At 45.5% G+C, this 27,804-nt stretch overlaps 1 protein-coding gene across 1 annotated transcript in view; it reads left to right on the top strand.

Annotated features, from left to right (window-relative positions):
- Window positions 1–463: 463 nt before the first annotated feature.
- The window catches only part of samd11 (sterile alpha motif domain containing 11), a gene marked incomplete at its 3' end in the record, with an annotated part of 58,147 nt that continues 30,806 nt past the window's right edge, over window positions 464–27,804 (top strand). Inside the window, exons 1-3 of the mRNA XM_079515581.1 lie at window positions 464–1,367; window positions 2,819–2,910; window positions 22,659–22,834. Of these exons, the coding sequence (XP_079371707.1) occupies window positions 629–1,367; window positions 2,819–2,910; window positions 22,659–22,834 (1,007 nt within the window). The 5' untranslated portion in view covers window positions 464–628. The remainder of the gene's footprint in view (window positions 1,368–2,818; window positions 2,911–22,658; window positions 22,835–27,804) is intronic.

The raw sequence follows: 27,804 nt of genomic DNA on the forward strand, positions 1-27,804 counted from the left end.
ACAGCTCCTTCCGTGTTTGTGCTCCAAAACGACGTCCCTCGCGGGCCCCCCTTGTCGTTTTGGCGCTTGCCAAGCCTCCGCTGTTTAAATGGGCCAAGTTGAGAAGCGGCGGAGAGTGCAAATCTTGTTTGGTCTGGGTCTATGAACTTCAGCGTGACTTTAACGACATACATAGGGTTAAAAACAACTGCTTTGAAAGTTTTGTGAACATTCTTGATTTTGCGCAAATATAATAAGCTTTTGAATTTGAATACATGCAGCAAATTAGGATTTCAGGCTATATATATGTCTATATGAGAAATAAATCAGCTTTAATAGCTGCATGTTAATTATATATCCTACTTCTTTTTTGTCCTATAAGCAGATATTACATGTTTATTCTAAATCTAAAATCCCCATACAAAATAATTGCGACTATTTTTTATTTTATTTTTTTGATTGGAAGGTGAATCATTTTGTTCATTTAAAATTAAGACTGGGCTATATATATTGATACATTATACACAGCTGTTCCTATAGTCTCTCTTGGTGCACTCGAGTGTAAAGTAGGCTACGACGGGTCACTGAATGATCCCTATCTATAGGTATAGGTAGGTAACATAATGGCTGGGGCTAAGGGCTGCCCAGCATGTCAGGTATTAACAACAGAGCGAGTCTGATTCAATGTGGGAGGCAGGAGCGCGGCGTCAGGAGCCGTCATGCGAGCGGAGCTGTAGCGAGCCAGGCGGAGAGCTGGAAACCACTGAATGGCAATCTGTCACACGGCGACACGGGAGTCGTGCGTAAAACAAAGTGGCGCGTCTTCAAGTCTGGCTCGGGCTCTGACCAACTCATAGAAGGCGACGACGCTCAAGTTGGGTCGGACCAGCCGCGGCTGATCACTTGTTACCGGCGCTGCTTGGCTACCACTAACATGCCTGCCATCAAAAAGGAGAGACTGGATGGGGACGAGATGGCATTGGCTGCGTTCAACCAGCCCGAATACCTGGCCCCTTTAAATGCCACCACTATCCCTGTAGTGACCCCTCATCCGCCACCCTACGACCACATTTTCGCCCATCACCGCGCGTACTTGGGGCTCCACGACTCGGCGCTGCATCACCAGCACCTCCATCATCACACGGACGACTTAATGCTGGAGAGGTTCTCCTCCATCCCCGACTTTCAGCCGTTCTTTGACAACGGGGAGCCCTGCATCGAGGTGGAATGCGGGGAAAACAAGGCTTTGCTTTATATCAATAAACTCTGTCAGGGTAGTAAGGGACCTTCAATTAAATACCGGGGCGAGTGGCTCACTCCGAACGAGTTCCAGTTCGTCAGTGGAAGGGAGACTGCCAAAGATTGGAAACGGAGTATAAGACACAAAGGTAAGTGCAGCACCCACCCATTGTACGCGTGGTGATATTTAGACATTATTAGTGACAGGACAGCTTCCTCTGTGTAGCGGATACTTTTAAACATCGTTTTATTTAAGATCGGAACTTGGTTCTCCATGGTTTGGTGCTGCGTTTCGCAGTGAAAGGGTTACACCAAATACGGTGCGCAAGGAGACAGCTGAGGAAAGGCGCATATATCCTCGCACTGTTCTCGGAGGATTTGACACACAGTTTTGGGCAGCGACCGTAAAACCAAACCGGGGGCGTCTGGAGTAATAGCTACGTTGGGATTGAGGTGAAACGCACGAATACTTTAGATTATACAATGTTAAGGCGGCTGTAATGCTTTCTTCTGTTCTACTATGGGGCGAGACGTTCCGTTTGAGTGCAGCTACACTTGTGCTGTGCATCAGTGCATGCATGGCTGTTGACACTTTCACGGATCGCATGTTCAGCGTGTGAGATATTTTAGAAAATTATTGTTTTGATAGACCGTTTTACGTCAGAGACTGTTTAATGTTAGGTTATGGTCGTTTTTGCAACTTATCCAAATTACTATAGTGCATACCGCAAGTTTACAAGAGTTGACATTGTTTATAAATTCAATTATAGCGTATACTGATTCAGTTATTGTCGAAGTAGCATATAGCCTACAAGATACGATAGGCTATATTAGCATATAGCTATGCAGATATCAGTAGCCTATAATAGTTTTTTTTAACATAGAAAACGCGTGGTAGACGCACTTGTTTTCACCCTCCCAGCCAACCCCCCACAATAGATTATTACTCACGCAGAACTGACACGCGTTAGTCCAAGATTTAGTTGAAAGAGAGTGATGGGGTGGGGGTGGCTGTGTATTTGCCCTAGGTCAAACTTGATAGTTTCATACCTGAAGCTGCATCCGATTCCTCCTTATACAGAATACAGATGACACTTATCTGCCTCCTCTGTTGTTCATATGAACTGGACTATAGAATTGAACTGTAGCCCCTACGTTTTCTTGATAAGATATATTTTCACTTTGTTTGAAGGTAATTATTCATCAATAACAAGCCATGTCTTTTATGTCCATGTTGATCTGACATGATTTTGACGTTTAGCTTTGCTTTGGACTGTGGCTGTCAAATTACTGATTTAATTATCCTTATATGTTAAAATGTGAGCTGATTAATTGGTCAGTTAGGCTAGTCCTGATGCACATGTTCAATCTGAGATATTAGCCTACTGTATGTTGTTTTGCAAGTTATGTAACAGAGGTGAAGAGTTCACATGCCTGGAGAATTTGGTTTGGACACACACACACACACACACACACACACACACACACACACACACACACACACACACACACACACACACACACACACACACACACACACACACTGTGTTGTCGGTATATACTATATATATAAAACACAGCATCATCTCTGTTTTTCCAGGGAAAAGTCTGAAGACTCTCATGTCCAAGGGAATCTTACAGGTGCATCCTCCGATCTGTGATTGCCCTGGGTGTCGAATCTCATCTCCAGTGGTAAGATGATCATTTCCTTATCCATTAAATGAAAATGACACAGCCTGATGTCATCTGTACGTCCTGCATGATAACTACAGCTTATGAAGACAACTTCCCTTCCACAGAATTCATGTTTTGGGGCCGCTGTCTTTCATTTTGACCTTGATGTCCTACAGACCCTAGCCCTATTCTTAGTCTAAACTCTCTCAGAGTAAACTTAACATTGAGGTTTTGACTGTACAGGCCTTATAATAGAATCAGAGCATCAGCCAAGCGTTCTATTGAAGGTTAATGGCAGGTCTAGTGTGACTTCCCATCGGTGCCGTTAGCCAGGCTGTTTTAACTTTAGTGTCTGGGTTTCTCACCTGGCTGTTGACCCAACCTTTGTTTGCAATTCCCTGCCCCCTGGGATATGTTGAGGGCATCATGCCAAACTTAACAGGCATTGCAGGTGTGTCACTACCACAGCCGTATATACCATTCTGTGTGTGTGTGTGTGTGTGTGTGTGTGTGTGTGTGTGTGTGTGTGTGTGTGTGTGTGTGTGTGTGTGTGTGTGCGCGTGCTTGTGCGTGTGTGCGTGTCAGCTTTGTGCGAGCATATACAGCAGGCTCACGTCGCCAAATCTGTTCGCACAGGTGTGACGGGGTGCGAGTGCGTTGTGTGCGCTCGCGCGCTTGTGTGCGCTCGCGCGCTTGTGTGCGCTCGCGCGAATGTGTATGCGTGTGTTTTTATCGCCACGGAGTGCATCTGTCGTCGCTCCCAAGCGCTAATCTTGAGGGAAGGGTGTAAGAGGCTTAGCGAGCTACTGAGCGTGGCTACTGCTGATTATTGTGTGTGAGGTACGCCAGGCGAAGGCGGTTTAGATAAGCCGGAGGTGTTTGAGTGATACAGGTAAACTATGTTTGCTGCATCCAAGAATGAAGACCTTTAAGGTTTCACACATGGGCTTCAGCCAAGGCAAATTACACACGACCGATGACATGAGCCGTAGAAAGCAGAGGAAAGCAGAATACAAATGTTCTATTTTTCTGTAAAGATGTGGGAAATGAAAGGATGTTAGACATTCTGCCTCGGATATTTGTATTTATATATTTGTATTTATTTTTACTAGATTGAGGATGTATTTATGTCTGGTTATTAGCACCAGCTTATGACTGAGGAGAAACTACATCGCTGTGTGCAAGGACATGAGGGGGTTTAGTTTGAGCCTTTGCTCTCTTTCAATTTCTCTCTCTCTCTCTCTCTCTCTCTCTCTCTCTCTCTCTCTCTCTCTCTCTCTCTCTTTGTGAAGCCTGAAGCCTAAGCCACCCTGTGAATACCACCCTGACGCTTACACACACACACACACACACACACACACACACACACACACGCGCGCGCGCGCGTGCGCGCGCACGCACGCAAGTATGTTGGCAGTTCCACATGAGGCGTTGAGGGTAAGGAGGAGGAGGTAGTCAGTGGGGCTTGTCTGGCCTGTACTGGCGTCTCCCTCTACACCCCCATCCCCCCACCACCACCACCGTGCACGCGCACACACACACACACACACACACACACACACACACACACACACACACACACACACACACACACACACACACACACACACACACCCCGACTCCCCTCAGGGCATGGCACCAGCTATAGTACTTCTCTACACTCTAAAAGTTAATTTAACCTTAAGTTACGAGTGTACATTTTCCTTTACGTTCTCAGGATTTCATTAACATTCTGGATTGTAGCACTCCCCTTGCTGTTGATGTCCCCGTCTGTTTCTTTACATCAAATGTGTGCTTTCTCTGTGCACACATACAGATTAGGCCTGACCTAATACTAATCAAATTTATTTAGCTTCCAGTAGGCCAAGGAACTCAATTCCTGAATACTTTTCAAATTGACCTCATGGTAGTGCTATAACAGCCATACCTTACGTTTTGATCCATAGGTTCATGAGTCAACATGAGTCAGTTATTTGTCACATCATGACATCACAGTCTAGTAGTGGGTGACATTTGTGCTCGCTCCTTAGTATTCTGTGAGAAGAGAGTGGATAGAGGAAGACTGAAAGCAATGGGAAGATATAGAAAACGGCTTAAATAGGACAAAAAAAGATATATATACGTGATATGTAGATAGCGTATATGGCTGAAGATATATTCAAACATTTGCATCGTAAGCAGGTGAAGTAAATTAGCAGTAGGTACAATGTTTCTTAAGGTGCTATTCCAAGAACAGTTTGTGCAGCATGGAAGGTAATGCCCCCCCCCCCCCCCCCCCCACGCACGCACACACACACACACACACACACACACACACACACACAAATGCATATTTCCATGGTTAAAAAACACCTCAGGCAGGTGCTGTTCATGCCTCGTTCAACAGCCTGATGGTAGCGCGGTAGAAACGGTTCAGAAATCGGTTGTTCAGGCATTTGATATTGTGATAGAGCTTGTCCGGCCGTTGTCACAGTAGTGGTGTGAGCAGAATAGGCCACGCCCACTTATGCTTACCGGTACTTGGATACTTGGTACTGGAAGTCAGTCATGTAACAATGAGCATCAAACAGGTTTGTAATTGTACATTATTATCACTAAGACTATTTTTCTTTACAAAAACATATATCGATCAACTCAATCAAAGTTGACGAGCCACAATAGAGTGTACCTCCAAAAGAGCTGCCACTTCTGACCTTAGGAGGTGCCACAAATGTGAAGCGATACATGTTTGTTGTTGTTGCAGAAACTTTTTAACTTTTTCTTTTTTGACCAATCTTCATCAAATTAGCACAGACTAGGGCAATTCAGACGAAGTTTTAGGTTTAGGTTACGGATGTTTGAATTTAGTGAAACTAGAGCGGTTCCCGTTGGGCCTACTTGGATGGATGCAAGTTGGAAATGCATGCCCCACCCAAATATTATGTGTCCCTTTTATGCCCATATGGAGTTCTTTGTCAGGCATGCCCAAATATGGAGTCTATGCAGATGTCAGAAGTTCAGCATTGTGATGTCAGAACAGGCCAGCTCTATATATGGAGATACAGGGGCGATCAGGTGCAGTGCCCGGGCAGAGGATCAGCTCTTTTGTGCTGGTTCTGGACAACCGGCTATCCGACGGACTCGACACCGGGCACTTCACTCCCTGTGAGGGTGTGGAACGCGTGTGTCGAATTTGGGTCGAACGGGTTTTCGAGTTACGTGGATTACAGACGTACGTCCGTGTACGTACATACATACGCACAGAGACTTGGTGCATCTATAGATAGATGATCCCAGGAGTCATGTAACAATGAGCGTCTACTTTAGCATATTTAGCTTATTACAATGTGGGTTCTCAGTCTGGCCCAGTACAAACATTAATTGACACACAAGACATTAACGATCAACCTCTCCTTCAACACACCAAAACAATTTCATCACATGCACCACTCAGATTTATGATGTTGGAGGGAGGTAGGGTCGTGCCTACCTCCCTAAATTTGCTAGTTTCTTTCTCGTTTCTAGTTGCTATACAAAACACTGGGCTCAGGCTGTCCATAACACTACGTATTGATTCAGACCTAGCCTAGATTAATTTGAATACTTAATTGTAATGATGTAGCTTATACATGTTCTCCTATAAGAATCAAATAACATTTATGATTCATGAGCTCTAATTCTTGAATATGTATTGGTAGTTGTGGTACCTGTCCTATAAAGCCTAATGTTATTTAATAGCCTGGTGATAAAATGCTTTCTCTCTCTTGGCTGTGAATTGCAGCTCATATTGTGAGCCCCCTGTGCTTGTTTACTTTGTGCATGCTGTGCTTTGGTGTGCAGTAGCAACTATACTCTCTGTGTGTGCGTATGCATGCGTGTGTGTGTGCGTATGCATGCGTGTGTGTGTGCGTATGCATGCGTGTGTCCCCACAAATATAGAAGAATTTGGGAAATGGACATTGTGATGACCATTTTCCTGGTCCTCACAAGAGACATGTTAGTTTGTATTGTTAAACAACAATTAGGCAAAGATTCAGGTTAAAGTTATAGGTTTAGGGGTTATCGTTTGATTCATGCCAATCAATGTGGTGCGGGCGGTGTCATACACTTAAAAATCACACCTGTGTGAAGTGAACGGTGCAACTGTACCGTGTGGGGGTCCCCAGGGGGTCCCCGCAACATCCAGACCCCCAGGAACAAGGGGGCCGGCCCGGTTCCGGCGAGCCGCCATCCAAAACGGTCGATAAATTATGGAGTTATCTTGTTGCAGCTTTCCGTGCTGGGATGCATACGTACGGGGACGCATACACATACAGTACATAGGGACACACATAGCTCCGTAATGGAGCGGAGGCACCGCTCAAAAATAGCTGATCTACAAGCTCACAACGCATCATGCTGTGACGGGTTATGGGCTTGTAGACAGGTATTTTATGGTTATGGTTGAAAATGGCAAGAAATTGTGAAAATAAAATACCAATCATAAAATTGGCTTTCTGAAATGTACAGTATAGTACAAACTTGTGTGCGTTCGCGTGTGTGTGCATGCGTGCGTGTGTGCGTGCGTGCGCGCGTGCATGCGTGTGTGTGTGTGTGTGTGTGTGTGTGTGTGTGTGTGCGCGCGCATGTGTGTGTCTGCTCCCAGGGGAGCCAGCCTTCCTCCGTTGTGTTATTCCAGCGGAACTGGCGGAGGCCAGGAGGAAATTACACTCCCCTCCTCCGGCTCGTAAAGACCTCCTCCAATCAGGGCCTCACCTCGTGGCCTGGAATTAAACACGTGCACCCACACACACACACACACACACACACACATGTACGATTTGCAACACGGACGCGCGCTTACCACACACACATACACACGTGCGCAAATACATAAACGTTCGCCATTAGTTATGGCGTGTCTCGTGACATTTTCATAATGTCATTTTTCAACAGGGCTTATGTTGAGAATATAATTACAATTAAATTGAGCGCGTCGCCGCACTATGCAAGACCGGGAGAGAGGTTAAGCAGCAAGTGACAGGCAAGAACAAAGCTTGCTGTGACACCTCCAAATGTGTATTTGTGTATGTGTTTATGTTTGTATAGGCTATATGTCGTGGGTGTCGAGGTGGGAACCTTGTATGTCCAAAACCGTTACGTGTCAGGAAATAGAATGAAACATTTCAGAAATAATGAAAATAGCCGATCTACAAGATCAGCAACGCGTCGCAGTGATGAGCATGTAGATCGACTATGATGAGCTTGTAGATCGGCTATGATGAGCTTGTAGATCGGCTACTTTTACTACTTTCGACTGACACTCGTGTGCGATGAAGTAAGGCATATGAGTGAGAATTGTGGCGATGCGAGTTTCCTGCTCGACAGCGACGATATTTGAGTATGCGTGCATGTTGGAGGTGTGTGTGTGTGTGTGTGTGTGTGTGTGTGTGGGGGGGGGGGGGGTGTATATGTGTGCCTTGCATGATGCTACATTACCATGGTAACCGCAGAATCGGCCACTGGGCCGTCATTATGTGTGTGTGTAGTGCTTGTTTTTTCTGTGTGTTTGTGTGTGTTTCGGTGAGGTTTTGTGTGTTCTTCGGTGAATTGGACAAATTAGAGAGTTAGTGGGCCCGTAACGATTTACTTATTCACCATGGCTCTTGATTCTCACTGGATCCATACTGAGGTACAACGTATTGACAAGGATAAACACATACAGTATAACACACAGACACAAACATGCACGTGCATGCATGTTACGCACACATGGACGCGTGTGCGCACACACGCACGCACGCACGCACACACACACACACACACACACAAACGCACGCATGCACGCACGCACGCACGCATGCATGCATGCACGCACGCACGTACATACACACGCACACACACACACTTAAGTATGAACCAATTTCTGTTCCTCTATTTCTTCTTTCTATAAATGAATAATTCAGTTAAAACAAACTGTTTAATTTAGCAAATTAGCCATTTGCCAGAAATAGGCTGCAATTTCTGGAACAGGGCAGACATTAAAGCCAGAGGTTGACTGCAAATTCTGTGTGCGTGCGTGCGTGCGTGCGTGCGTGCGTGCGTGCGTGTGTGCGTGCGTTAAATGTTTAAAAAACATTTGGGGAGTTATAGAAGTACAATTGATTCAGGTTAGGGTTAGGATTAGGATTTAGGGTTTATAGGTTTTAGGGGTTGGGGCTGGAGTTATGCCAGATTTATACTTACTGCAGTTGCGCACCATTGTTGTGTGCCGAAAATAGCAGATCTGCAAGCTCACAACGTGCGGCAGATCAGCTATATTTGGCCGTCGACACTGGCATGCAACTGCTAAATACAACTCAGGCTGGCTTTAGGGTTAGGATTAAAAATGACGCACAATTGGTCATATACATATGTCCTGTTGTCCTGTTGTATAGCAATACCAACGGTTGTGTGTGTGCGCGCGCGTGCATGATGTGCACGTGCTTGCGTAAGGCTTTTGTCTGCATGGTGCATATTTACTGGTCGTTGGGGTGGGGACATCACAGGGAGGTAGCTAAAATAAGATGGAATGTCTATCAGTCAAATGCAGCTGATCATGACAAAGCAAAAAGATATTTCTAGCATGCCCCCTCCCAAAGTGTGTGTGTGTGTGTGTGTGTGTGTGTGTGTGTGTGTGTGTGTGTGTGTGTGTGTGTGTGTGTGTGTGTGTGTGTGTGTGTGTGTGTGGTCGTGTGTGTGTGTGTGGTCGTGTGGAGGGGAGGGGAGGGGGTGACTGTCTGACCTCTTCTGATAGTTGCGAGTTCACTTCCTCAATGCAGACCTTTTTACAGCACTGTCTGAACTCTACCTTCACACATCCAGCATTAGCCTTTCACACACAAAGACACATATTTTGTACACACCGTTACAAAATGGATACATTAGAGATTTGACTGTGCATGTGCACACGCACGCAGATGTTCGTTTGTGGAGTTGTGTGGAAAGCAATGCAGATATACAGTAGTGTAATGTAAAACGGATAGGCTGACAACAAGGTTGAAACATCAGACCAGTCATTAATTATTTCACTTTCTGTACTGTACATTGTTCAGAGACACCCAGTTTATTCAAAACAGACACTTGACCGCTTTTCAAATGCTGTACAATAATACTGTCACATTGTCAACATCAGGTGACATATTATTACCCATGCTATCGTTTTCAAATGGAGCCTGTGGGTTTGTACTGTAGAGAGTGATCGTTCAAGCCTTTAGATAATTTTCTGCCAGGTGCTTGAAAAGCACCTGGACTACATTTGCTACTACCTCTAGTAGCGACCGTAGTTGACACTTTTTCATGATTGGCTGCCTCGTCTCTAGGCTGCCTCTAAGCCAATGGGAGACTTACCCATAAAACCCATAGTCTGAACTATAGGGTTGTCCCGGTTTTATCACGTGATTGGAAATCGGGGCCAATCACGTAATTTTCAAGTGATCGGAATCAGATCTGGAGCAAAACAACGTTGATCGGGACATCCCTAGTATCAATATTATATCCATATCATGATATTAGACCGGATATTGTCTGTGATTTTGGATATTGTACTATTGTGATATGGCATAAGCCTTATATAAAAATATAAATATCGGATCGGGAAAAATCGGTTTCAGAAGATACGCAAAATAAAATTATCGGAATCGGACCGGGAGCAAAAAAACGTGATCGGGACATCCCTAGTCTGAACAGCATAATAAACCCATACTCTGAACGGCATAAAAACCCATACTCATACCCATATATTTTATTGAAATTAGCAGATCTACAAGCTCACAATGCGTCGCGCTGCGACGCGTTGGGAGCTTGTAGATCTGCTAATTTCAATAAAACCCATACTCTGAACGGCTGAGGCAGAAGCTGTGGCACACACACTGATTATACTGTAGATGTTCTTAAACGAGAGCTTTCTGCACCTGGCCGTTATGACTGAGTCATTCTTGTTTTGTTTTTTTGTAAGTATGCTGTTGTAAGTTTTCTAATCAAAATATAATGCCTGCTTGTATATGTATTTACAAAACTGTGACGAAGTCATACAGTGTATTTCATCGGCATGTAGGCTATGGTTTGGGCAAACAGTCTTAAGGTGATTGTTGTGCCACAGTGATCTGTATTCTGTTCCATGTCAAACGTCTCAGAACTCAGAATATGTCCTCGCTGTTTGGCGGAAACCTTGAGCGACTGTTGTCGCTACATTTGTGCGACACTGCATGTCACATGACAGAAACATAAAGGGATGAGATATGGAGATATACAAGGTTTCTGCCTGACGGCAATAATATGCGTTTCTAATAAATCAGAGGCTTAATGCTTCACTCTTATGGGGGCTGAAACAACAGATATACCCTCAGTTTAATTTCCCAACCACAACCTTGCACTTGTCCCAGCACACACACACACACACACACACACACACACACACACACACACACACACACACACACACACACACACACACACACACACACACACACACACACACACACACACACACACACACCCTCCAATTCTTTCTTCCCCTTCGCTCCTTCTGTTTTTGTCTGGGGAGAGAATGGAGGAGTCGTTACCTGCCCATAAAGCTCTCCTGTGGCTGCCTTGGCGGGCCTATCCAAACACAGCCAGAGAGCGAGCGAGCAAGAGAGAGAGAGAGAGAGGAGAGAGAGAGAGAGTGAGCGATGAAAAAAGAGAAGGAGGAGGGGGGGGGGGGGGGGGTGGGATAGGGCGAGCGAGAGGGAAAGGGGAGAGCGAGAGGCGCGCTGGCACGCTTGACTGCACCGCCACTGACCTCCCAGCACCGCCCCCGCGCCCCGTCCCTCCCTCCCCCCGCGCCGCCTCTCGCCCTCTACGCAGCCCCCCCCACCCCCCCAGCGCCCCTCCAGCCCTCCTCGCCGCCTCTCGCCCTCGACGCACCCCCCTCCCCCCCCTGCCGCCTCTCGCCCTCTGTGCACCCCCCCATCCCTCCTCCTCCTCCTCCTCCTCCTCCCTCGCTCTGCGTCGCTCCAGTGGGCTGCAACCGCCCGCTCAGCTCAGCGCGTGGGGGCCGAGGGGGCAGGAAAGCGTGCGTGTGTGTGCGCGCGCGTGTGTGTGTGTATGTGTGTGTACAAGGGAAGTAGAAGCCAGAGGGAAGTTTTAGTGTGTGTGTGTGTGTGTGTGTGTGTGTGTGTGTGTGTGTGTGTGTGTGCATGGATGGATGGAGGGGAGCCCTGCTTGGTCGCATGCCTGTCCTCCCCACAGTGCTTTCTCACTTGTTTTTCCCTCCCTCTCTCTCTCTCTCTCTCTCTCTCTCTCTCTGCCTTGAACAGCCAAGTGTTGCCTCTGTACACACACACACGCACGCACGCACACACACACACACACACACACACACATACACACACACAAACACACACACACACGCATGCACGCGTGCACACATACACACACATGCATAATCACACTGTTTTTCCCTACACCACTATAATTAAAAGTGTCTATGTGCTGAGTTGTTGCGCTGCAGAATTTGAGTGTAATTCACACGGTTCACATTATTTAAAAACGTTCCGGTTGCATTCATATTCAGTGCAGTCTGCATTTGTACAGGAGGACAAATTGATTTGTCCAATATTGAAAAATGTTGGCCCCTTGAGCCTGATTTGTATTTTGTGTCGCTTGGCGGAAATAACGGACGCTGTTGTTGTTCAACAATATAAATTAGACTATAATCACCCTTTGGAACTTGGAGATTCTCGAGACAGCACTGTGTGTGTGTGTGTGGGTGAGCGAGTCGCAGATAAGCAGGAGAGAGTAAACAAAGTAAGAAGCATAATTTGTATTTTGCCATGCAGTGGATCCCGGGCTCACGCGAAACACAGCACACAAAATGTTTGTTTTGGCCCCGTTTCAGCACTCTTATGTGAACGTGGTAACGACTGCGTTCTTCCCCTCCCCTCCTCCCTCCTCCCTCCTCCCTCCCCTCCTCCCTCCCTCCCTCTCTCTCTCTCTGGCTTTTTTCTCTCTCTCTCTTCCTTCCCTGTCGTCTCCTCAACTACCCCTCCCCCTCTCCCCTAGCACTCGCGCCAAGTCGGCCCGCCATCCCGCCTACACGCACGCGTATGTACACACACACACACACACACACACACACACACACACACACACACACACACACACACACACACACACACACACGCACGCACCAGTGGTGGAACGTAACTAAGTACATTTACTTAAGCACTGTACTTACACACAATTGTGAGGTATTTGTACTTTACTTGAGTATTTCCAATTTCCTATACATTTTCTCCACTACATCTCAGATCCAAATATTGTACTTTTACTCTATTACATTTATTTAAAAACGTTTAGTTACTACTTACTTTATAGATTTTGATTATTATTATTATTACAAAATACACTAACAACTGCAGCCCTATATAGTAAATTTTTCAGCCATTTTATTTAAAAAAAGCAGATCTACAAGCTCAAAATGCAAAATTCAAAAGATTTGAACTTGTGAAATGAAATTTTACTTTTGGTACTTTAGGTATATCTTGATACCAATACTTTTGTACTTTTAATGAAGTACATTTTTAATTCTGGACTTTTAATTGGAACAGAGTATTTCTACCTTGCAGTATTGATGCTTTTACAAAAAAAATGTAGTACTTTTTCCACCACTGAAACACACACACACGCACACACATAAACACACACACACACACACACACACACACACACACACATGCACACACGCTGAGAGGTAACGGCAGACAGGCGCGTGACTCATTAGGCATTCGTCCCCAGGGAGATCGCTGGGGGGGCGCGTGCGAGAGAAAGAGCGCCGCAGCTGCAGGAATGTCACGGGCGGCTACCGCTGTGTGTGTGTGTGTGTGTGTGTGTGTGTGTGTGTGTGTGTGCGTGCTGGAGCGCGCGTGTGCGTGCTAATGCTGGTTGGAGCCAGCGGCGGGGTACTGCACCTTTCAGGAAATAACGCAAGGAGAGAGGGGAAAAAAACACATTAGTCTTCCTTTTCCACCACGAGCTCATTTAAAAGTCTGAAATAAATTCGGAGTAAATATTAAATTGCCTTATAATTTCTGCTCGGGTTTAGAAGCCCTGGCTGGCTAACAAGCAACAGCACTATATTGCCCTGTATTGTTTTCCATTTGATAACCTATAGGTTTAAAAAAAAAAGAAAAGCCAGAAACAAGCAATTACAAGGTCATTTTGCTGTTTTCTAAACAGTATATTGGTACGAATTCAGCTGGCCACATAGAACTATGAATAGGGGTGGGCGATATGGAACTATGGATAGGGGTGGGCGATATGGAAAAATATATCACCATTCTTTATCAAGCAGTGTCACGATCCACGATATCACGGTTCTTTTTCATGTTGGTTTTTATGGTTATTTTTCAAATTACTTAACAGTACAACCACCTACAAGGTAACAAAAACTAAAAGAAAAAGGAGTAACAGATCATTTTAGACCAAAACATGTATTTTTTGGCAAAACCGTCGTTCTGCAGAAGTATAAATTAAGGTATAGAACTGCAAGTCATAGAATGTGCATTCACTGTATCACAATATTTATGTATCTCTGAAAAGGCATATTGTACTGGAGACATTGTATCGTCTCTATGATATTTATCACCATATCGCCCACCCCTAGATATGTTTGTGATGTTTTCCACAGAAATGTAGAAAGCTACATGTCTGACGTGTAAACAGGGGCTCATTTAATTTGCTTTTGAAGTCAAGCATTTCACATCTCCTACTGCACAGTATTAATTCTTCCAAAACTGCTAGCATTTTTCAATGAAACCCTTACTTTGAAGTCCCACCGGGACCAGAGACGTGAACCGGATGTAAATACACGCTGTTGTGACAGACAATGGTCTTTTATTTCACCGGGAAAAATACATGTTGTAACCACGACCATTGGTTCTTTACTTATGGGCTGTTGAATAATGCAGAGTTTTCTAAATCTGTTAACGTGGAGGCGGACGGACGGCAGGCGAGATTTTTCACTTCAGGAAGTTCCGGTTCATCAACCTATAGAACCATTCGTACGTTGGCGAAGAGCGCAATCAAACCACTGAAAAGACCACATGACGGAGCTCCGTCATCGGCGGTGAAGCGTTGGATTAGGCTTAACGCATTTAGGACTGAGACCAGATTCTACAAAATGTCTTCTAAATAAAATCATGGCAGTTTTCTGAAAAAATCTATTTCTATATCAGTGGTTTTCAAACTATTTCATGTCAAGGACCCCATCTGAAAATATGTCGTTCCAGGGACCTCCCAGAAGCAATTATGTGAGTTAAAAACATTCGCTGTGAAAGAATATTTATTCAAGGATTTGTGCCCCATTTTCATGATTTTTCAAAAATAGCAGATCTACAAACTCATAGCGCGGCACCGAGGGCCGGGGTATGAGCTTGTAGATCTGCTATTTATTTTTCAATGACATAAGTATGACATAATGCTTAAAACACCAAAGGGGTTGTGGAATGTGAATGTGTTAATGTCACATCCCATAAAGCTATTCTGAACACTGGACTGAAACATGTGCTTTAGTGTGGAAGAGTCCATCTCGCAGCTCTAGTCCTTTCTCTGCCCCAACAGGGAGACAGGAAGTGATATGCGACAACACACACACTGGTATAATATCATAACACCCGGTCGGGGATTCTTGGCTCTTCATAATAAGGGATTAACGGGAGAAAATGCTGGCGTGAATTATATAATATCAAAGTAGTTTTTTTTGTTTGTTTTTTAATCAAAGTGTTAAGATCACCTTTCTACTTTTAACCAAATTGACTAATTGTCTCCACCAGGCCGAAGGCATGGGGAGAGAGTATGTTTTGCACTCCGTCCGTCCGTCCGTCCGTCCGTGTGTCCGTCCGTCCGTCCGTCCGTCCGTGTGTCCGTCCGTCCGTCTGTGAACAGCTAATCTCCGGCACCGTTAACCCGGTCCCTGTCTCTGCGTCACTCTCTCTGCGTCACTCTCTCTGCGTCACTGTCTCTGCGTCACTCTCTCTGCGTCACTCTCTCTGCGTCACTGTCTCTGCGTCACTGTCTCTGCGTCACTCTCTGCGTCACTCTCTCTGCGTCACTGTCTCTGACTGTCTCTGACTTTGAACTTTCAAAGTCGACTTTGAAATGTTGCCCCTAATGGCTCGTACACACTGCCCGATATTTGCTCCGATTATGCTGTCGGGGAGCATTTTTGGCGCTCGCCGACAAAACCCCCGATCTGACGTAAAATCGGGCTTTGATCGGCGTGGTTTTGCTCGCTGTGTGTGAAAGGAGCTGCGAGAAGATCCAGCGCCGATAAAAGCGCTCGCCGACGCCTCCCCGACCATTTCTGAACATCTAGCACGTTTGATATTTGTCTCCACCAGGTCGAAGGCATGGGGAGAGAGTATGTTTTGCACTCCGTCCGTCCGTCCGTGTGTCCGTCCGTCCGTCCATCCTTCCGTCTGTGAACAGCTAATCTCCGGCACCGTTAACCCGGTCGATGCCAAATTTTGTACACACTCCCTGGATGCCAACGATGAACCTCTGCACTCCTGCGAACCTTCCAAAGTTCGCAGGAGTGCTGTTTCAGTGCAGTTTCAAACAAAATGCTGCAAATCATGAACACATCGTGTGATTTCCGTGAAATTGTGCATGCACATTCCCACTAGGCCGAGGAAGAAATGCCACATGAACATTTTCAACTCAGCCTCATGGTGGCGCTATAACTGGCCGAAAAGTGTTTTACCTCTAACTGCACGGATCTGTGGATAACTTTGTATGCCAACTCCCTAGAGGCCAAGGAAAAACCTTTGCCTGGAACTTTTCACATCTGCTCTTTATAGCGCCACCAGGAGGCCGACATATGTAAAACACATTTTCTAATATTACTCCTTCAGATTTTATCCACATTTCACGCAAATCGGTACACATGCTCTTCATAGTCATGTGATCAAGACTGGTTTGTTTGATTTCTCATAATCCACCCTCATTGGCTACGATTGGCTTCTAAACTTTTCAGGAGTAGCCCGCTTTGTACCCGTTTTGTACAAATCGCCACAACTACTCAACGCAGCGTCCGATTGTGGTGAAACTGTGCATGCATATTGCCACTAGGCTTTGGAAGAAATGCCACTTGACAGTTTTCAAATCAGCCTCATGCTGGCGCTACAACAGGCCAAGCCGCGTCACACACACACACACACACACACACACACACACACACACACACACACACACTCACACACACACACACGTTTATATTGCTCCTAAACATTTTGCCAAACATCACACACACACACACTCCTATCCTCCTGGTGGAGACCTGTGCCCAGAAGGGCACTTTTTTCTAGTCTGTTACTGAAATACACCAAGACTAGTACTACTGACTACTACTACGCCAGTTGGAATTGCACCAACAGCCATTTAAGGCTTTAACTTATACAGAGCTTTAAACCTGGGTAGGGAGGCTCAGGAAAGACACAGTTGACATTTTATTATAAAGATTTAAAGCAGCATGTTTAGGATTAGTTTTGATCTTCCTCAATACATTACCATTTAATTTTTTGACTCAATAAACAATCAATTTTTACATTGTCCTCGGCTGAATGAAGGTCTAACTCTCCATTACTGACTACAATGAAGCACATCATAAAAGCTTCTGCTCTTATAAGACGGATGCTTAGGGGGGAAAAATGGAAAAAGGGATGTTTTTCAGTATAATATAAAAGTGGTGGTATTAGTGCTTGTTTGTTTGTGTGAGCCTCGACAGAGCAGGGCGGTAGAATATCTATCTGCGTGCCGGTTGTGGTGTGCCGGTCTGTGCCAAATGTCAGGGCCGAATTTTTTACCCAGTCCAGCCCTGAGTAAATTTCTTATATTTCACATCAACGAATTGCTGTCGTTTTTTCACAATTATTTTACAGGACCTTGTAATTCTTGTTTCAGAGAAGTAACTCTGAAACCACCTGCACTTCGTTTTTTGGGGGGTTGCTCTTGAATAAGACAAACATTAAAAGTCCATAGACTTGGCTGCCACATGACTAAAAAACAACGGTTTTACATTCAAAACAATCTAGTGCTTGCCTTTCTCAAACAAGCCAGTGCAGAAGAGCTACAAGCAGGAATGATGAGCACCAGGCTTTGTAGCTGAGAGGGTAATCAGTGACTACTTACACCTGAGTAATTGGTGCATGGACACAGAACTTTCAGATAAAATATCCACAATCTAACATGCTTCTATTTGATATTGATTGATTGATTGATTGATTGATTGATTCATTTCATGAAGAAATTCAAGTAACACATGTTCACAAAGATACTAAACAGAGAAACTAGCATCACCTTTCTACTATAACTACTAACTAACTAATACTACACTTTCATTATGTACATTGTGATGATTATACTCAACCTCATCTGGACCGTCATGTCTAAGGTGCTCAGTGTGTTGTTATTTTTTTTCTTCCAATCAATTTGACGTGAGGTAGCCTGCTTCTGAGTGTGTGTGTGTGTGTGTGTGTGTGTGCACGTGCGTGATTGTGTGTGCCTGTCCCCTCGTATGCGTGTAAATGTGAAGCCCAGATATATTTCTTGGCTGACTGACTGTCAGACAGAAAGCGTGGGAGGCGATATTCATAGAGGTGCTTTTAGCAGGACGTTTATGAGAGACTTTTTTCCATGGCTGAAAGGAGGTTGACCACACACAGAAAGGTTGCCTCAACTCTCTCTCTCTCTCTCTCTCTCTCTCTCTGTCTCTGTCTCTCTCTCTCTCTCTCTCTCTCTCTCTCTCTGTCTCTCTCTGTTTGCTTGCGCATATGCACACACGCGCATGTGTGTGTTTTTCTTTTTTCCCTTTTCTTTTTTTGGCGAGCTGAGCGCCCTTCCTCTGAGCACTCCTACGTGGGCAGCCAGGGGTCTGTTTGTTTCATGTTTTGTTTCGGAGAGGCCTCCCCCGCGCTGCGGAAGTGTTGCCGGAAGCGGTGGGTGCTCACCCCCGGTTCTGCGTCAGTGCTGCTAAAGAAAGGATCGGGGCTTTCCGGGAGGAGAGAGAGGAGGGTGGCGGGAGGGGAGGGTAGGGTAGGAGAGAGAGAGGAGGGCAGTGGTCGGAAAACTACTCACATTCTTTACTTAAGTAAACGTATCAATATAGCAATATAGAAATACAAGTCCGAAATTGAAAATGTATTTGAGTAAAAGTACAAACGTATTGGTAGTAAAATCTACTTGAAGTACCAAAAGTAGAAAGTACTCATTTGGCAGAATGTCCTGCTTCACAAGTTTTCAAATGTATGAAATGTATAAAAAAAATCATTTGAGAGATCTACAAGCTCACATATCAGCTATTTTCAAATGGCCGAAATGTATAGGGCTGAAGTGGTACGTTTTCTAATAATAATAATCAAAATCTACAAAGTAACTATAGTAACTAAAGTTGTCAAATCATTATAGTGGAGTGATAGTACAATATTTGGAACCGAGATGTAGTGGAGTAAAAGTAAAAGTACTGAAAATTGGAAATACTTAAGTAAAGTACAAATACCTCAAAATCGTACTTAAGTACAGAATATTTAAGTAAATCTACTCCGTTACTTTACACCACTGGGGGGGAGTGAGAGAGAGAGAGAGAGAGAGAGAGGGCAGTGGGAAATGGGGAGGGCTGTCCGCCCGGGTATGTCACGGCCATGTGGGTGGCTGTCTGCACTCTCACAAACACTTGCACACAAATACACACACACACACACACACACACACACACACACACACACACACACATGCACACACGCACACACGCGGAGCGGAGCCACAGTGACGGCCGCTCTTACACAAACTATTCTTGTATACACTATACTGTTGGCATGCTCTGAGTAAAATCCCCCTGCCTCGGAGGGGAATTCTAAGGAGCAGGAACAGGTGTGTGTGTGTGTGTGTGTGTGTGTGTGTGTGTGTGTGTGTGTGTGTGTGTGTGTTGTGTATGTGTGTGCGTGTGCGCGTGTGTGTGCGCGCGCGTGTGCACGCGTAAAGTCGTGACAGTGACTCTGTGTCTGTAAAATAGAGAGTGTGGTTATGCACTGTTCGCACTAAGTTACAGCGCGTGAGTGAGCGACATTGAGGCAGAATCTGTGTATTTAACAGGTGTGTGTGTGTGTGTGTGTGTCTGTGTGTGCGTGTTTGCGTGCGTACGTGCGTGACCGTGCAGCTGTGACAGATGTTGATGTGGTTAGTACTGCGTCTGCGTGCGACTATTGTTTTTATTTGTCTTGAGTGAGGGCCCCGCTCAGCCACACTGCTGGAGTTGAACTTCCAACAGCAGTGACAGGGCCTCTCGTGTGTAGGTGTGCGTGTGCATGTGTGTGTGTGCGTGTGCGCGTGCGTGTGTTTGTGTGTGTGTGTGTGTGTGTGTATGTGCGTGCAGGAAGTAGGCGAGCAAGAAGAACTATCAGAAAGTACAAGCCACTGTCCTCACCAAACAGTGAAGAAGTGAACTTTGTACAAATGCTGCTGCTCTCTATACACATCCGCCTGTGGAAAGAAATAGAAAGAAAAAGTATGTGAAGAAACTTCTTTCTGGCAACAAGGCTAGGTAAAGAAAGATGTGTGTACATGCGTGCGTGCGTGTGTGTGCGTGCGTGTGTGTATAATGCGTAGAACTCTGCAGCCTGCTCATCCTATGTTTTCATCCCCCCTCCTCCCAACTTTTTTTTTTTATGTCTGCCACTTGAAAGACTTCCAGAGGGGCTGCACCTGTTTGCCTTTTGGCTACAAGCCTACCTCTCCCCACACCCCCACCCCCACCCCCAGCGCCCCAACCCTCCACCTCCAAACCAAACCTCTCCTCGTCTTGCCCCGGCCTGCCACTCAAGCTGCCGCTCCTCCTGGGATGCCAGGAGAGGAGCGAGGGAGCGAGGGAGGGGGCAGGAGGGGAGCGAGGGAGCGGGGGAGGGGGCAGGAGAGGAGCGAGGGAGCGAGGGAGGGGGCAGGAGAGGAGCGAGGGAGCGGGGGAGGGGGCAGGGGGGAGTGAAGTTCGCGTGTGGTATACTATAGAAGCGATAGCTGCAGGGCTCGGAGGCGTCCGGGAATCAGAGACATATAGGAAGGGAAGCCGGAGAGAGAAGAGAGATGGGGGGGGTTGTTTCAAAGTGAAGTCCACTCTACTGTAGTGGACAGACCGTCCCTCTGTGGGTGTCTCCTCGCTCTCTCTCTCTCTCTCTCTCTGCCTCCCTCCTTCTCTCTTTCTCTCTCATGTTTGGCCCACCACAGTCTCTTTCATTTCTGTATTTGATCTCTATCCTCTTTTTGTGCTGATTATTTTCCTTCCTTCCACATCCCCTCTCTCTACTCTTTCTGTCTCTCTCTCCATTAGGCCTTTTATCCCAATCCCCCCCCCCCCCACATACACACACACAAACCCGCACGCACGCACACACACACACACACACACACACACACACACACACACACACACACACACACACACACACACACACACACACACACACACACACACACACACACACACACACACACACACACACACACACTTTTCTCACCCTCTCGTTCAAGTTCTACTTTCCTTCACTCTTCCATGTATTTCTCCTTTCTTTCTGTCAATCCACTCCCCTTACTTTCACTCTCTCGTGCTCCTATCCTATCTCCTCTCCACCACCCCACCCCACCCCACCCCCTCCCCTTCCTCTGCATCATTCCATCCAGTTGTGTCTTTGATAGGGCCATGTTAATCTGCAGTGACCTCTTCAGGTCACATTAAAGGTCGCCCAGCTTCACTTCCTAAAGCCCCTAGGGCCACACTCCTCCTCTCCTCATCCCTTGTACCCCCCTTGTGCTGCTGGGATCCTTGTGCCAGAAACGGCTAAAGCACGACCCCAGATCATCTCCCTGTCAGGGTGATTTTGAGTTTTATCTAATCTGGCCATTATTACACAATAGAAAAGTTGACTTGGCGATTTGATACCACGATTCACTGTTGGCAGTGTTGTACACAGTCAATTCCTCTGTGCTCAGTTTAAGGGTGTTGGCCTGGGCCGTGGCTCAGCGGTCCAGGCACCTTGGCTGGTAACCCAGTCTGGCAGTGTGCCGCGGGTTCGACTCCCGATCCCGACGGCCTTTACTGCATGTCTTCCCCCCATCTCTCTCCCCATTTCCTGTCAGCCTACTGTCTGTCCCTCCATAAAAAAAATATAAAATAAAGGCGAAAGCCACAAAAAAAACATTTGAAAAAAAAAGAAGAAAAAAAAGTTTAAGGGTGTAAAAATTAATTTGGGGGTGTACCTTTACGTGCCTTAGTTAGCAAACCTGTTGGCACATATTCAATACTGTATATAATGCGTATAGGCTTAGAGTACATGAATTAATTGATCTTCATACTTGTGTGAAATACTTCAAACCGACACAGATGACATTAATCTTCGCTGCCCACCCAGTGTGAGTGATGTTTAATATGGTGGACACCGCAAACTCAGTGGGCCGTAGATTTCCATTCCCAAACTGTACACAGTTCTCTGGATCACCATCTAGGCTATGTTAAGCAATGGGTGCAAGTTACGGTTTCACCGTCTCGCACAGCAAAATACTCACTGTTAATTCATCCATCAACTCGGGAGAGTTTACAAATGCTACAAAATGGTAATTGTACACTCTGTGGATTGGATTCACACAGAGGATTCTTTTTTTTGACTGTGTGCTGCTGTTGACAGCTGAGAACTGTTGTTCCTAAAATGTCCCCCCAATTTTCTTCCTTCATTGTTGTTGTGCAGAACCGTGGGCGCTTGGCAGAGAAGCGCACCATCCCCCTGCCCCCGAACCGCGTGCCCAAGAAGGAGCTGGCCTCCATTTTCAGCAGTGACGACAGCGAGGGCAGTGAGCGGGCCAGTGGGGACCATGCCCACATCAAGCAGGAGGACGAGCTGCATTACAGTATCATGAGAAAGAGGTGAGGAGGATTCTGTCATTTCTATGGCATGTGGTTTTCAACCCTTTTCATATCAAGGACCATCATTTATTTTGCATTTGAGCCACGGACCACCATTTGATGACATATTAACCTCTCAGAACCAAAACATTCGGTATTGATGTTGGTTCCATTAGGAAGACAACAGGCAAACATTGATCAAAATAACAATTCTTCTACATTCTCTAATTGTGTAGACTTCTTGTAAATTAAGTAATGCAGATGTTTAACAATAATTGTACTCTTGAGAGTGTAAAACGAAACCAAATGGATCCGCACGGGTCCATTTGGTTTCATTTTACACTCTCAAGAGTTAAAGATCTATTAAGAGCCATTTGGTTACCAACTCTCCATCATTTAGCTGGGGACCACCTGGAACCCCCTCAAGGACCACTGGTGGTCCCCGGACCACTGGTTGAGAACCACTGTTCTATGGCCATTACTTTTATGCAGTGGTGGAAAAAGCACTCAAAGTTTTTTTTTTTTTTTTTTTAATGTTTTTTTTTTTGTGGCTTTCGCCTTTATTTTATATTTTTTATGGAGGGACAGACAGTAGGCTGACAGGAAATGGGGAGAGAGATGGGGGGGAAGACATGCAGTATAGGCCGTCGGGATTGGGAGTCGAACCCGCGGCACACTGCCAGGCTGGATTACCAGCCAAGGTGCCTGGACCACTGAGCCATGGCCCAGGCCGCACTCAAAGTTTTTACTTAAAGTAAAAAAGTATCAATACTGCAATAGGCTATAGAACTACTTTGTTACGAGTGAAAGTTTTCAGAGTTCTGAAGAAGAATGAACTTCTCACCCTATATCTAAGGGAGATGCCAGCCACCCGTCGGAGAAAACTCATTTTGGCCGCTTGTATTCGTGACTTATTCTTTCGGTCATGACCCACACTTCATGACCATAGGTGAGAGTAGGAACAAAGATTGCTCGGTAGACAGATCAGCATCTCTTTTCGTCACAACAGTGCGGTACAGCGAGTACAACACCACCCCTGCTGCTCCGATTCTCCGGCTGATCTCATTCTCCGTCCTCCCCTCACTTGTGAACAGGTCCCCGAGATACTTAAACTCCTTCACCTAAAAGTATTGGAAATTGGAAATACTCAAGTAAAGTACATATACCTCAAAATTGTACTTAAGTACAGTACTTAAGTAGATGTACTTTACACCACTGCTTTTATGTAAGAAGAAATAAAGTCTGCACTCTGGTAATGACTGTTTGTCCTGCTCCTACTTTTATACAGTTGCAAAACATTTTTGAATAGTTAAAATGGCCAGTCTACAAGCTCACAACGTGTCAATGTAGATTGGCTAGTTGAACTATTCAAAAATGTTTTTCAAAATAGTAAAAAAAGGCAAAGAAGTTTAGGTATAAGGGGTTTAGCGGTGACGAAAATGGAGCCCATATGTGTTTCCTGTCGGTATGACATGATTAGCAGACTGTATATGCTTTATGTCTAAAACTTCACCATACTACAGTATGTATAGCGTATGGCGGTAGACTACACCACTGCTTTTAGATCGTCCAGAGTGTAATATCCCTGTAGCGATTTATGGTACCTCGTGGGGCCGAGTATTGGCCTACCCGTCCTTTTTGAGATATTTCTTGCCCAAAAAAAAATCGCAATTATAATAACTTGCTTGTCATTAAAAGAAGAGAAAGCGAATAATGCGCATGTGCGAGTACGTGCATTCATGCCCTCGGAGAGAGAGCACGTACTACGTCATGATGCAAATACCCATTCTCTTAATAGTCGAATGTGAGTGTATGAAAATACTTCTGTCTCGCGCCTGAGAGGACGCTCTCCCATAGCGAACTGCCGAGCGTTTAGCCTGGCCTAGCCAGCGTGCTTTCTGGTCTAGATGGTTGCGCTTGGAGCAACCACTGGACAATATTGGTTCACCGATCAGAGCCCCCGTCCCCGTCCCCCTCCGCCCCTCCCCTCCCTGGTAGAAATCAGCGGAGGAAAGCGACGCCCTTCTGCACTGCAGTTCACTCCCATTCTCCTAGACCAGGAAACGTGTCACGTTCCCCCTGGCTTTCATTTTTTGAGCCGAACGCGAATGAAAATAAAAGCCTGGTTACCGAGGCTGCCGAGCGTTAGACCGTAATATAACCTAAAGCACTGGTTCACAAAGTGGGGTCCTTTACCTGGAAATACTGGCTTCAAGCAGTCATTCTCAGCCGTTTTAATTTCAAGGACTGCCATGTTTTGTATGCAGTATGCACTAAACCACGGAGCCGCATTTGATCTCTGGGGCTCTTTTTATCCCTTTTTTATCTCTCTACACACTATACAATCCTCAGTGTTAATTTAACACACCCCTCTGGGACCAGTTGGTTCCATTTTATTGTCACATGATGACATCACAGGTGTAAGGGGGTATGAAATTCTTCGTTTCATGTGCGCTCCATCATTTTGTAGTTTTACGTGAGAAGAAGGGAGAGGAGAGAGATGGAGTAGGAGAAGAGCAGGTGAGAAAAGAACAGAAAACAGGATGGAAACAAGTCGAATAAGTAGGCTACAAAAGAAAATGGCTAATACCTATTGTAAATATGCAGAAAACATGATATAACAGTGCAGAAGAATGGTCAGAAGAATGGTCTGATACATACATTTTTACATTAAAGGTTGTGCAAGTTCATGACTTGTCTTCAGTGGTTTGTTGTGTACATACAGTACAGACATGTGGAGCTACTGTATGACGTGTTCATTGTTTTGGCGAGCTATGTTGTTGTTGTTGTGTGTTCATTGTTTAGCTGGTTTATGTTACTCCTGCCAAGTCACGGTGCCTCTGGCTTGATGGACGCTAGATGGACACACAAACACGCACGCACACACACACATGCACGCACGCACACACGCACGCACGCACACATGCAATAACGCACGCATGTACGCACATGCACGCACGCACGCACGCACGGACACACACACACACACACACACACACGCACACACACACACACACACACACACCCTGCCTATATACTGTTATATATACAGGCAGGGTTATGGCGAGGTCACCACATTAAAATGAGTGAAATGAGATTTCTGGCTTTACTCTGATGCCCCAAATTAAAAGAATTAAAATGAGTACTTAGTAAAAGACTAAATTCCTCTCTCCTTCACATTAGCCCTTTTTAAAACGTCATTTTCTTTCATCACCTGGCATGCTATGTGTTTATTTGTACGGGGCAACATAAACAGATTCTTATGACTCAGAAAGCAGGCAGAGTATAGGGGGAGGGGGAGGGGGAGGGGGGGAGGGGGGGTGAGGGGATAAAACATAATGCAGAATGTGTTCATTGATTAACCTCTGAAAATCCCCCCGCTGCTGCATTATAAGCAGCTTGTGCAACCTCATTACAGTAGGGGGATGTTTTTCATGTCTCGAGGCTGGCGTGTGACACAGAGGACAGCGCGGCAACTGTGAGGCCTTTAACCCAGTTTGGGCGGGAACCCCTGTTGGTGTTAGCATTATGTTATGCTTTAGCTATTGAAAAATAGCAGATCTACAAGCTCGTAGCGCGCCACCGAGTGGCGCGCTACGAGCTTGTAGGTCTGCTATTTTTGAAAAATCGAAGAACGACTGACACAGAAACATAGCTTTTTCAGAAAACTGTCAGGATGTAGAAGACATTTTTAGAATCTGATCTCAGGTCAAAATTGGTTAAATGGATCCACTAACCTTGTTTGAGACAGGGCTTCCCCTCCCCCTGACACTTGTGCCGCCAGCGCGCTAAGACGATAATGAATTTAAAGAACACTTATGACTAATATGTCAGGCTTTTACCCCTTTGAAAGGCGGCGGACTTGCTGGAGCCGTAGCAGCTCCGGTCTGTCCCGGGCATCCGTCTGTCTGGGCCCCATGCACGCTTTATCCCCCCCCGCCCAGCGCGGGCGGGCGGGCGGGCATCGGGAGAAACGGGGATAATGGGATGTCCAATCACGGAAATGTGATTTCCATTGACCGCAGGCTTCGTAAGTGAGTCGTAGAGGGGTCTTATCAAATTGGATTTGGCCAGTGGCTGGTGAAAAATATGGCGTGGATGGTTGTGTATGTGAGTGTTAATGTAACTCTATGAGAGTGTATGAATGTACATAATGTACATATTATGTAATTTGTTTTGTTGTAAATGGATGAATTACCATTGAGGGTTTTACTTGGTAGCGGAAGCACTGTTTTGCACCCTCTTGGTCAATGCAATTTGTTCTGTTTTGTAAGTCACAAACTGACATAATCAGGACACCACACCAACATGTGGCAATTATCAACAGCCACAGGCACATTCTCCATTTATTTAAATAAATAAAATGAAATAAAAAGGTGTAACGCAGAAACCTGTGGCCTGTAGAATGATGTTACCATATAGGTACCATACCTGAATAATGCGTTTTATATTAACTGTACAATATGTGAAGACATTGAGGGCGGGATAATAAGCCATTAATAAGCCATAAGTGTGGAGGCAAGTGGAGTGCTGGTATATAAGCTCCGCCCTAGCAACCTGACACACCACGTCAACGCTATTCTGATTCTGGTAGTGGGATAGCAAAAAGAACAAAATAAAAACATTCCAGTGTGTAGCCAGCATGCAACTCAACCAGAATTCAAACAAAGCACATACAGTAGACCCACACAGACCTGTACATGAAATATATCATTAATCTATAATACAGTTCATCTATAAGTTAATCTATAATACAATGTATCTATAAGTTACCCGTAGCCTCCTATGTCCTATACCAAGCCTTATAAAGATACGCTGATCAAGCAAACACATGGCAAAATAGAGATTCAACCAAAGCACCACTCTCACACTTCACCAGGTCCAAATCAGCTATCATTACGTAACGTCACGTGTGATAAGATGCACCCCAACACGGACGGGAGCTTCTCTCGTCACTTTGTGTAGCATGGCACACTGTAGGCGTTGGGGTC

The sequence above is a fragment of the Electrona antarctica genome (genome assembly GCF_951216825.1).
Source record: "Electrona antarctica genome assembly, chromosome: 2".
NCBI classification, from domain to species: Eukaryota; Metazoa; Chordata; class Actinopteri; order Myctophiformes; family Myctophidae; genus Electrona; species Electrona antarctica.